Here is a 12,508-nt window from a genome sequence, read left to right as displayed (position 1 = left end):
AAAGTGATGGTTCTAGTATCTTGCGAAGAAGTAAGTCCATCACCATCACCATTCATTGATTCTGCAGCATGATTATAGATTGCTCGTATGGAACATAGTAGTGTATCTCATCCCAGTTCTGGACGAGGGTGGTCTTGAACAGTTCTCGGGTCTGCATGACATGAAGCTATTTTAACTTCTTTAAGCTCATATTCAATTGCTCAAAGGCGTCATGAAGAGCATATGCCGCTCATGTAAGTTAATTCATTAGGGGCATCTATCACGTGGGTGTCTAAATAGACTAGGATTAAGATCTAAGGCTTTTCTCTTTAAATATCGGTTTCTCTCTCTTTAAACGGCTTATCGGGCTCGTGTGGTGTGGGAAGTCTCTTCTGCTGATCTTGACCCTCAGCATGATCTCTGTTTCCGATCCGTGCTTAGGATCCCCTATTCACTCTTTTAATCATTCAGCCAGGATGAAGTATAAGTAACTCTGTCTCTGCTTGTGTCTTTTAGTTCTGCATTGGGCAACCTGCTTTGGCTGCGTTCTGGACTCCGTAAGGTGGCGCGAGCCCTGCCTAAGCCAGGGCTATCGGTCTTCTCAGCTCATTCCCTCGCTACTCCTGATTCTACTGCCACGCTGATGCGCCAGTTGCCAACCAAAACTCAGGCCATGGTCCTCAGCTGCCCATGAATCATTATGTGCATCTAATCAGAAGAGCTTCAGTTGTTTATTCAGGATGTAATGAATGCAAGTGCTGTATCCGATCAGGAATGGTAATCTTATTACCTTGCATATACGGTGGTCGCTGGGTGGAATGCTTACAGGTCGTTATCTCAAGCTTAAATGGCTATAGTAGCATACCGGTTCTCATCTCAAGCTTATGTTCATAGCGGCTATGAAACAGCGGGCCGGTGGCGTTCCTCTTGCTGACAGAGGGCCGGTGGCGTTCCTCTTGCTGAGGACGTCGGCGTAACGGTGAATGGTTGCACTACACGCGCGCAGCAGCGTAGAATATTCCTCTATAGTGGCAATAGAGGAATGGCCTATCGGCGAGCGCAGCCAAGCAGGCCTTTTTCAGCTTAAGCTTAAGGTTAGTATGCCCCAGCCGATCCCAGATGGTTGTCTCTCATGCTGGGAGAAGAGAAAAAAAAAAAAAGGGGATCGGCCGGGGCCCCACACATTATTTTTTCTCAAGAGGTAAGCCTCACGGCTCGGCGTGCAGTCATGGCTACACATAGCTCACGTAAAAGTTAAAATATCCGTGCAAAATCCAGAAATGCATAGCTTGCATTTCGTCACTATTCTCAGTGGGACATCTGCACGGATGTGTATCGGTTGAGTATTCCCGTAGGGCGTTCCGGTTCTGCTTTGTTGGGGGGGTTAGCATATCCGGCAGGTTCCAGAAATGCATATTTGCATTTCGTCACTATGTATCCATAGTGGGTCACCTGCCCGGATCAACGGTGAGAGTTCACCGAAAGTATGTGTGTTGGGGGGGTTATTGTATATCTATCTCCCTGCTCTTTATATTCTGTGTTATTGCTTAACCATGCCGAGCAGGGAGAAATCCAGCAGAGCCGAACGCCAAATCTAATATCATATGCACACTTGTTACTCATTCTGCAATAAATATTGGTTTAACTATTCGTGAGTTGTCTGACTGAAATGAGACGTAGCTTGCGAAGTTAGTTCATTCAGACAACCTCAAGGGGGTTCATGCCATGCTCAAGGCGCATACTATACTCAAGGGGTTAACATGCTGCATTACTATGTGGGTGTACAGTGCGTCATTCGCCGATGCGGCAGTCAGCTGACCAATTGGGCGGGCTACTTAAGCTCACCAGTCTGCATGCTCTTCCTGCCTTCCTCTGCATATGGTCCCCGGTTGTATGCGATGTTTTTTCCCACCTCCTCCCCAGCACCACCAGTGGGCTCTGCTATTTATGTTCCCCATGGGGGGTTATTGTATATCTATCTCCCTGCTCTTTATATTCTGTGTTATTGCTTAACCATGCCGAGCAGGGAGAAATCCAGCAGAGCCGAACGCCAAATCTAATATCATATGCACACTTGTTACTCATTCTGCAATAAATATTGGTTTAACTATTCGTGAGTAAGTACCACAGACGAATAACAGTCTAAGTCCACACTATTGATCCATAATATATAAATGATAGATAAGGGTTCAGGACAACGAGGCCTTTTCATGGAGGGGTCAGTCTGAAATTTGGACTTAGACTGTTTTTCGTCTGTGGTACTCAGTTGTCTGACTGAACTACAATTTAATTATTTTGTTAAAACTGCTTGCTATATGTGTATTTGGCTTTTAGTTTCAGATATCCAGTTCGTTCTGGATATCTACAATTTAATTCTTACTAGGAGAAACTATTTCAGATATTAGTTGATCTGTTCTGCCTCCTATCACCTGTTTTCTGATCCTACCCCACAATCATTCCTGACAGTTTACAGCAGTGGTTCTCCAACTAGTATTGACTTAGGGCAAATAAAATAACCACTTTCATCCACAGAACTTAATTGCACTGTTAATCTTTAGAATCTCGTCATATTATGGTACGCAGATATGCATATCTTTCCCCATAAGATACAGTATGCAGAGGAAAACTTGAGAGATTGTCTGTTTCCATTATAGGACAGATTGCAAATAACTTGACGTTTAACCACTTGGAACCCCAGAATCCCTATTCTGACGTGTTGTGAGCTTGTAGATCAGCTATTTTTGGTGAGAGATTTGGTGTGTAGATTTCGTATTGACTGTAAATATTACCCTTTCATCCACAGAACCCCTTGAATTGCACATGTTTTGAGAATATTGTCATATTATGGTACACAGATATGCAAATTTTTCCCCATAAGATACAGTATACAGAGGAAAACTTGAGAGAATGTCTGTTTCCATTATAGGACAGATTGCGAGCTTGTAGATCTGCTATTTTTGGTGAGAGATTTGGTGTGTAGATTGAAAAAGAACACACCAAGTACACTGCAACTCAGGTCTGTTTTACTGAGCCCACTTTGAGAAACTCTGATTTACAGTAAATCTACAGTCCAGGCATTTAGCAGATGAGGAGCTGTCAACCTTTATGAGAACTCTCATGTCTCCAGAGAATGAATAGCATAGTTCTGGTCTGGTAGTTGTGAGGACTTGACTAGTTCAAAGCATGCCCTTTGACCTAACACCCTCTCCACTCTGTGTCTAAAAGGCATACATTTTGTAAAATTAAAAAAAGAAAGAAAGGGAACTTTAGGCCTTTAATTCCCTAAAGAAGAGACAAAGTTAACACGGAGAGCACATGGCAGAGTGCTGCTGAGTTTGACTGAAGGAGAGAGACTGTATGCTTGGAGGCTTTATAGTGGAGCAATATACACAGGAGCCAATCACCAACTGGCTTCCATCTAGTTATTAACACTCACACTCAAGACACAATCAGTCACCACTAACATCATCTGTGTCCTTTTTACCTCTACGAGTGCTTTGATATTAGCTGCCTTGTATATGTCAAGCCATTTTAACATTTAATAGCTGGACTGGATATGTATTCCAGATATCTGTAATTCAGTTCTTCCTAGTTAAAACTAACGTTTTAAATATCCACAATTACCTTAATCCTATCTACAACTGTCATCTTGTGTGTGTGTGCGTGTGTGCGTGCGTGCGTGTGTGCGCATGTGTGTGTGTGTGTGTCCGTGTGGGTAAAGGGTCACACGGGGACAGTCAAGTCAATTAGCCCTGCAGCCCCTAATGTATCCAAATGTATCAAACTTTCTGCGAGAAAGCTTGTGTTCCCAACTTCCCATGGGGGGGGGGGGGTTGTGTATGTGTGTTCTTCTTTCAAATCATGACATAAATGTATAGGGGTCACTTTTGAACAGTAACACCACAGGTTTCACTAAAATGGTGAGATTTAACTTGGTTTCTGGGGATATCATGAAGCCTTGTTCTACAAATCAAATGCAAAGGGTACTTTTTACCTATTTAAACTTGAAAACTGGTCAAAAATGACCCTAACACAATGGAAGGGTTACCACTTGAGCCCCAGAATCCCTATTCTGACGTGTTGTGAGCTTGTAGATATGCTATGTTTGAGATATTTGGTGTGTAGATTGAGTCTATAGACTCAGGGTATATGTGTTTAAACTGAAGTGATTTTGATGAACTCCAAATATTATCAAAGTAATCTGAGGCAGGAGGAATGATGTCACTTCCACCATTCATGTGTGGCCTATAGGGCTTTTAGTTTCAGATATCTGTAACTGCATTCTGGATATATCTCAGTTTATTTGTATTTATAGTGCAACATCACCCCAAGCGGTCTCTGTGCACTTTACAACAAGGATACAACAACATCACAGCCAAAAACACAATAGCAAGGAAACGGTAAATACCCCTGTAAATATAATAACTCTTTCATCCACAGAACCCCTTGAATTGCACTGTTAATCTTTAGAATCTCGTCATATTATGGTACGCAGATATGCATATCTTTCCCCATAAGATACAGTATGCAGAGGAAAACTTGAGAGAATGTGTTTCCATTATAGGACAGATTGCAAATAACTTGACGTTTAACCACTTGGAACCCCGGAATCCCTATTCTGACGTGTTGTGAGCTTGTAGATCAGCTATTTTTGGTGAGAGATTTGGTGTGTAGATTTCGTATTGACTGTAAATATTACCCTTTCATCCACAGAACCCCTTGAATTGCACATGTTTTGAGAATCTTGTCATATTATGGTACACAGATATGCATATCTTTCCCCATACGATACAGTATGCAGAGGAAAACTTGAGAGAATGTCTGTTTCCATTATAGGACAGATTGCGAGATGGTAGATCTGCTATTTTTGTTGATAGATTTGGTGTGTAGATTGAAAAAGAACGCACCAAATACACTGCAACTCAGGTCTGTTTTACTGAGCCCACTTTGAGAAACTCTGATTTACAGTAAATCTACAGTCCAGGCATTTAGCAGATGAGGAGCTGTCAACCTTTATGAGAACTCTCATGTCTCCAGAGAATGAATAGCATAGTTCTGGTCTGGTAGTTGTAAGGACTTGACTAGTTCAAAGCATGCCCTTTGACCTAACACCCTCTCCACTCTGTGTCTAAAAGGCATACATTTTGTAAAATTAAAAAAAAGAAAGAAAGGGAACTTTAGGCCTTTAATTCCCTAAAGAAGAGACAAAGTTAACACAGAGGGCACATGGCAGAGTGCTGCTGAGTTTGACTGAAGGAGAGACTGTATGCTTGGAGGCTTTATAGTGGAGCAATATACACAGGAGCCAATCACCAACTGGCTTCCATCTAGTTATTAACACTCACACTCAAGACACAATCAGTCACCACTAACATCATCTGTGTCCTTTTTACCTCTACGAGTGCTTTGATATTAGCTGCCCTGTATATGTCAAGCCCCCCCCTCCACACACACACACACCAGATGGGGGTGGTATTGAGTCGAAAACAAGAGTGAAGCTAGCTTATTGTCTCCACCAGGCCGAAGGCATGGGGGGAGAGTCTTTTTCACTGTGCGTGCGTGTGTGCGTGCGTGGGTGCATGCGTGTGTGTGTCCGTTTGTTACCAGCTAATCTCCAGCACCGTTAACCCGGTCGATGCCACATTTTGCACACAGACTCCCTGGATGCCACCGATGAACCTCTTGCACTTTCCCTAAAGATAATATAGAATATCCATCCATCTTCAACCGCTTATCCGTAGTCGGGTCGCGGGGGCAACAGCTCCACCAGACTGTTCCAGACTTCCCTCTCTAGAGCAACATTAGTGACTTCCTCCTGGGGGATCCCGAGACGTTCCAAGGCCAGTGAGTCGATGTGTTTCCTCCAACTGCGCCTTGGCCTGCCCCGACAAAGGCATCCTAACCAGATGCCCTGAACCACCTAAGCTGGCTCCTTTCCAGGCGAAGAAGCAGCGAGTCTCTCTCGTGTGACTGAACCTCTCACCATATCTCTAAGGGAGATGCCAGCCACCTGTAGAAGAAAACTAATTTCGGCCGCTTGCATTCGCGACCTTATTCTTTCGATCATGACCCACACTTCATGACCATAGGTGAGAGTAGGAACGAAGATAGCTCGGTGGACAGAGAGCTTTGCCTTCTGGCTCAACTCTCTTTTTGTCACAACAGTGCGGTACAGCGACTGCAATACCGCCCCTGCCGCACCGATTATCTGGTTGATCTCCTTCTCCGTCCTCCCCTCACTCGTGAACAAGACCCCGAGATACTTGAACTCCTTCACCTGGGGTGATACGGAATATGCAGTTTAATATTGCAACTTCCCTGGTTATTGGGTTAGATTTAAATAGTAGTCAATACTACAGTTCAGTCATGGAGTGATGGACATGAATACAGTTCACAGATAGGTTTTTATAAAACTTTGTTCCAAAATAGCCTTTTATAATAAAAAATAATACAAAGATACACAACGCATTTGTACCTTTGCATCTTTGTAGGTGAAGTTGAAACCAGTTCATCTTATTTGTAGCTTTGTAGTTGTCTTTTGCAACAGCTACAAACGCTTACATTGACAATGAATGGTAGACTGTATCTTTGCATCTGCCTGGCCTAGACTATTACCCGTTAGCTCCCGCTGCTAGCCGGATAGTACTAAGCCAGTGTTACGGTAAACGTGGAAATGTCCAGGCTAAACTACTTTATCGACAAAGTATTAACCACTTATGATGCTATAACATTATCATCATTATATTGCAAGCACACATTACTTCCGCGTTTTCCGGACATAAACAACACCAGAGTCAATCACAGACGCTTGCGTCATACGGCATTGGCAAATCTCAGGCCTGACAGGCCGGCACTCCACATTACAGGTAGGCATAGAGAAGGAGAAAATCCAGAAATGGAGCTGAATTCTCCAAAACCAACGAAGAAACCAAAATGTTTTAGATAAAATACATCCATGTGACAACATAACATGGTTAATAATTGTTTATTTGGGATTCATGGCAGGCTGTACATCACAAAGAGTCACACATATGGGGTTCCACAAGATCTGTCAGACTTGAGTGTCTATCTCCATATATGGGGTTGTCTGGATTAATAGGTCAATTATCTCCATATATGGGGTTGTCTGGATTAATAGGTCAGTTATCTCCATATATGGGGTTCCAGGAGAGTCTATGATGTCAGACTTGAGTATGTCAATTCTCTTCATATATGGGGGTTCCTGAATGAATATTTCAGTTATCTCTGCAGTTGGAACTGAAATTGCCATCAACGTGTCAGGTGTGTCTAGTCTACTGGAAGGTTACCAAAACAAACACTTGTGTGACTGTGAAGTGAGCAACGCTCTTATCATCATACATCACATTCCGTTCTCAACCAATCAACTGAGCACATTCCATACGGACTGACACACAAAGCTGTGCATAGCAGCGGCTAGCGCCGCTCAAAAAACATGTCTGTCAGTCGGCAGATTTGCTCTTTATCAAGGATTTTTGCAGGAACGTCAACGTTGGGAACAAGAGGCCTGAGCAACTGCGGAGTTAATCGGAGGTGTATAACCCGGCGACCGCATCTACCGTCGGCACCAACGGCTACCTTTCATTCTGGGATTGCACCTTGGCCGACTCCGTCGTTGATCACAGTCACAGAAGAGCCGGACTCTCTGTTCCAAACGGTGTCTGTGTTGGTGAAAGGCCACGACAGGGCTGTCTTGGACAGCTACGAGTTCTTTGTTACTCTGGCAGCCAAGGAGCTTGGCGTTACTCTCCACAGGGTTTTCGAACCTCCCAAGAACATCGAGAGGCTTACACTTTTGAAGTCGATCCACATCTTCAAGAAGCACAGGGTCCAGTATGAGATGAGGACACATTTCCGCCGCATCGAGCTGTCTCATGTAACGGGATCCACAGCGCGAGTTTACCTCGAATACATCCAGAGGAATCTACCAGAAGGCGTTGCCATGGAGGTCTCCAAGACGGCTATGGAGAAGATTCCTGAACACATTCTGGAACCCATGTGGAAGGACCAGCCCACTGATAAGAACTCCAACTCCAAGAACGCCACACTTTTTACATTTTGTTTTGGTATTTTGGACCACATGATGAAATAGAAATCAGAATTAAGTACATTAAAAAGCATAAACATCCAATTTTGTCACTACCGAAACAATCATGTTACTAATTAGTGATTTTTGTTTCGGTAGTGACTGTTTCATTGACAATTTTATCTAGTTTTTAGCTTAACCTTAACTCTACAATGCTAGGCAAAAAATGTCTAAGAAAAACAGCTTTGAACTGATGTACATGGATAGAAACATCACATTTAGCAGAAAAAACAAAGTTGTTTATAATTGATGAGAAATTATGTGTTTCGGTAGTGACACTCCTTAAAACTACACACTGATTTTCAGACTTTGGTCTATGTCACTTATTGGTGAAGAGTGTGAGGGTGTGGCTTAAACCAGGCTCCATCTATGGACTTAAACTCTTTATGTTTCGGTAGTGACATGAACATGGGACAGCATTTTTTATATAACGTTTTTTAATTAAAAAAACAAAACTTCCCTATAAAATAAATCAAATGTGGGGGTATTAAAAAAATATATTTAGGAAAGTGACAGAAATTATTTAAGTACTTTTTTCATGAATTTAAATGTAGGGGTTAGAGGTTGGGACAGCCACCTTCCAATAGGAAGTGACATATAAGGATGTTTTTTTTATATATTTAACACTTAGGCCGCTATCATTTATTAAAAAATTAGGATCTAATTCACGCCAGCATTTTTTAAATTTGAGCTCTTATTTTGAAAAGCCGCCATTTCCGGTCCATGAGCAGTAGTCATAACCTAGGAAACTACACAGAGCGGACAGGCCTTGTTTACCATCTGAAGCCAGACCAGAGCTCTGCAGAGCTCTGCAGAGCTCCAGAGCTCCTGTGCCGTCAAAGAAACGCTGTTTTGACCAAAATGCCATCTGGGACAAGGAATAGGAGATACAGGCGATTGAAAGAAATGGATAGAATGGATTATTATGGCGACGACGATCTAAGATGGGCGATCCAGTTCATGTGCTAACAACACAGCTAGCTAACCGGCTAACGTGAGTAGCATTATGGCTCGAGCAATCGAACGCGCCATAAAAGCGCAATTGCCGAAGGCCGTCGGCAATGGCGTCAGTATCAAAATTAGGCGTCAATTGACTTTAATCGTCGGCAATGGCGCTGAAAGTAAATTAGGTCATACAGTATGTGCCTCAAATATGACGTAAATGTATTAATTCATTATATAGCGTACATGTAGCAGGGCAGGGTCGCCGGTGGGTCGTTAGATTCTGACGGCTGGGGAGTGGCAAAACCGTGGGTCCATTTGGTACCTCGTTACAAAAACACATTGGTGAGCATTAAAATGAGCGTCTCTGCAAAGAGCTTCCATGTCGTGGATCCTGATGACCAGACATTCAGTCAAAGAGCTTCCATGTTGTGGATCCTGATGACCAGACATTCAGTCAAAGAGCTTCCATGTTGTGGATCCTGATGACCAGACATTCAGTCAAAGAGCTTCCATGTTGTGGATCCTGATGACCAGACATTCAGTCAAAGAGCTTCCATGTTGTGGATCCTGATGACCAGACATTCAGTCAAAGAGCTTCCATGTTGTGGATCCTGATGACCAGACATTCAGTCAAAGAGCTTCCATGTTGTGGATCCTGATGACCAGACATTCAGCTTTGGGACAATTGTCGAATTTAACAAGACTTTATTTTATCATCATCATCACCGCCACTGGTGACTGATCTGCTAATAATTAAATTCAACATTTTTGGATTGGCACCATTATAGCAATGATTTGATTGGCTGAGCAAAGTACATATTGAAGATAAAAGTGAGGGCAGTATAGTGGAGGCGCCAAAAGTGATTGGCCGGAATGACATTTGTGATGATTTGATTGGCTGTGTGATTGTTTTGAGGGACTAGCAGCTTTTGTCCCCAGACTCACCACATGTCTCAATATTTGCCATTGACAATGAAATGAGAAATTAGGTAAAATGTCCGCCAAATATGACAAATTTAACCAACTAATCACATAAATTCAGTTGTTCATGAGATGATGTATGATGATGTATACTGATAAGAGTGCCCCTCACTTCACACAAGTGTGATTTTTTGTATTATAATTAGCTACTAGAGCGGTGCCCGGCTGTAGAGCACCGAGTCTGTAACTATGGAAGTTGGAGATCCATGTCCCCCCTGGCTATGCATTACCCGTTGTACCCGTGTCAGAGTACCCGAATATTTCTCGAGTTACGTGGATTACAGACGTACACATGTACATATGGAGTGTCAGGCATGCCCAAATATGGACTGTTGTGATGTCAGAACAGGCCAGCTCCATATATGGATACCTTTTATAGATATTCTACAATATGACGTAATCATGCAATGACATCACAACCGTGTAATTGTTCTTTTAAAAGACGTGTCCGATGCACTAAACATCAGTTAGTGACTTGCAACCAGGAAATCGAGCTGCCATCTTCCTAACAAGTTCATCTGTAAACTAGTTGTCAACACTCATTGACGGTGGAGTGAAATGTTTCACTGGACGATACATCTGGAAGGAGAACATAGGGAGGACCAGGCTGCTGCTGTGGTGATAGGACATGAGATCTACTGCTTTGGAGGAGACGGAAACCAGATAAGAGATCCCATTGAAGTGTTCGTCTTCAACACACTGTCTTTACGCTGGAGGAAGTTGACCCCTGCAGTGACCCCTGGAACAGGAGGACGTCACCTTGAGGTTCCCTCCAGGAGCTTGGGCCACACAGCTGTTCTGATTGGAGATACTGTCTACCTCTGGGGAGGATTTACTAACCAAGATTACTGCAACGTGCTTTATGCATTTGATGTCGACGCCCACATATGGTCCAAACCCAGGGTGTCTGGGACTGTTCCAGAGGGGAGGTGGGGCCACTCAGCCTGTGTGTTGGGGAAGGTCATGTTTATCCATGGAGGACGGACCCATCCGACTAGATGCACTAATGACATCTCCAAGTTGGACACCAGCACAATGGTCTGGTCTTTAATTAACACCAGAGGAACTGAACCTCCTGCTACAGACAGTCATTCTGCCACCATCATCGGGACAAAGATGTTTGTAATTGGGGGCCACTGGGGGAGGGGTCAGTACTACAACACCATCAGAGTGTTTGACACAGAGACCAACGAATGTATGTACACACATTCTCTACAGCTTCTTCCAGAAGAATGCATGTGGCATTCAGCCTTTACCTACAATGGAGAGCTGTACATATTTGGTGGTTACAACGGTAAACAGAGCTTCATTGATCTGTGGACATTCAGTCCAGAGACGTTCTCCTGGAAGAAGGTTAAGCCCAAGGGGAAACGTCCTTCTAAGAGCGATAGCATGTGCTGTTGCATGATCGGAGATTGTGTCATCCTCTTTGGAGCAGACCACAGGCCAGGTGTCCTGTATGTCTTAGACTTCAGTCCTAGCCTCAAGACATTATGTAAGCTAGCAGTTATTCAGCATGGTCTGGATCAGTCTGAACTCCCACACAACATCGGGTGGGAACTGGCAGCCATGACTAGCCAAAATTTAAAAATAAAATAGCGAGGCAATAAAGAAAGAAAAAATATATGGACTGGCAGCCCTGATGACTACCAAAAAAATCAAAATAAATAAAATAAATAGTATGTGAACTGGCAGCCATGATGACTACCAACAGCAACTTAGAAAATAAACATAGTTCTCTAAACCAGTGCTTCTCAACCGGTGTTCCATCTAATTTCATCTGCCGAGAACTCATCCTGGTCCCCAAAGCCCCCAATCAGCATAATGAAGGCTGCATAGCCAAGCTACTCAAGCTACTACTAAACTACTAGAATTACTAGAATTAAGTACATTAAAAAGCATAGAGAGTTCCAGACCCACAGGATCCAGGGTCGAGCCGCCACACATCCCAAACGGTAGAGAAATGACAGAGTTACCATGTGGGGGTCCCCGGAACATCCAGACCCCCAGGAACGCGCCCAGGGGGGCGGGCAGGACCCGACGAGCCGCCCCACGTCCGAAATGGTTGAGAAATGACAGTTACCGTGTGCGGGTCCCTCTACTGTACCCTCTACTGTACTGTACTGTATTATCACTGTACTGTACTGGTACAACCGAAATCATCATATATACAGTTAATATATGTGTGTGTGTCTGTGTGTGTGTGTTAGGTTGCGCACAGGTGGTGAAAAACAACCATGCTGTTTTCGTGCTCATACCCACCCAGGCACCCACCCAGCTACCCAGCCAGCCACCCACCCACACACATAGCTCCGTAAGGGAGTGGTTGCACCACTCAAAAATAGTTTGTAATTTATGAGAAATTATGTGTTTCGGTAGTGACACTCCTTAAAACCACACACTGATTTTCAGACTTTGGAAGACATTAATTTCAGACTGAAGTAAACTAGCTACTCATCATTTGGCCATGATGAACATGACATCTATGTCACTTCTTGG

General features: G+C 43.5%; 1 protein-coding gene across 1 annotated transcript; it reads left to right on the top strand.

Annotated features, from left to right (window-relative positions):
- Positions 1-211: 211 nt before the first annotated feature.
- Positions 212-8,089, top strand: LOC306942677 (small ribosomal subunit protein uS10m-like; the record flags this gene model as incomplete). The annotated part of the gene is made up of 2 exons (XM_079528686.1): positions 212-233; positions 7,623-8,089. 2 exons carry the CDS (start codon positions 212-214, stop codon positions 8,087-8,089), a joined length of 489 nt encoding a protein of 162 aa, XP_079384812.1.
- Positions 8,090-12,508: the final 4,419 nt, after the last annotated feature.

This window comes from Electrona antarctica, assembly GCF_951216825.1.
Source record: "Electrona antarctica genome assembly, chromosome: 18".
In the NCBI taxonomy this organism is placed as follows: Eukaryota; Metazoa; Chordata; class Actinopteri; order Myctophiformes; family Myctophidae; genus Electrona; species Electrona antarctica.
Note: the sequence above shows the minus strand (reverse complement) of the source record. Positions and strands in the feature narration are given on the sequence as shown.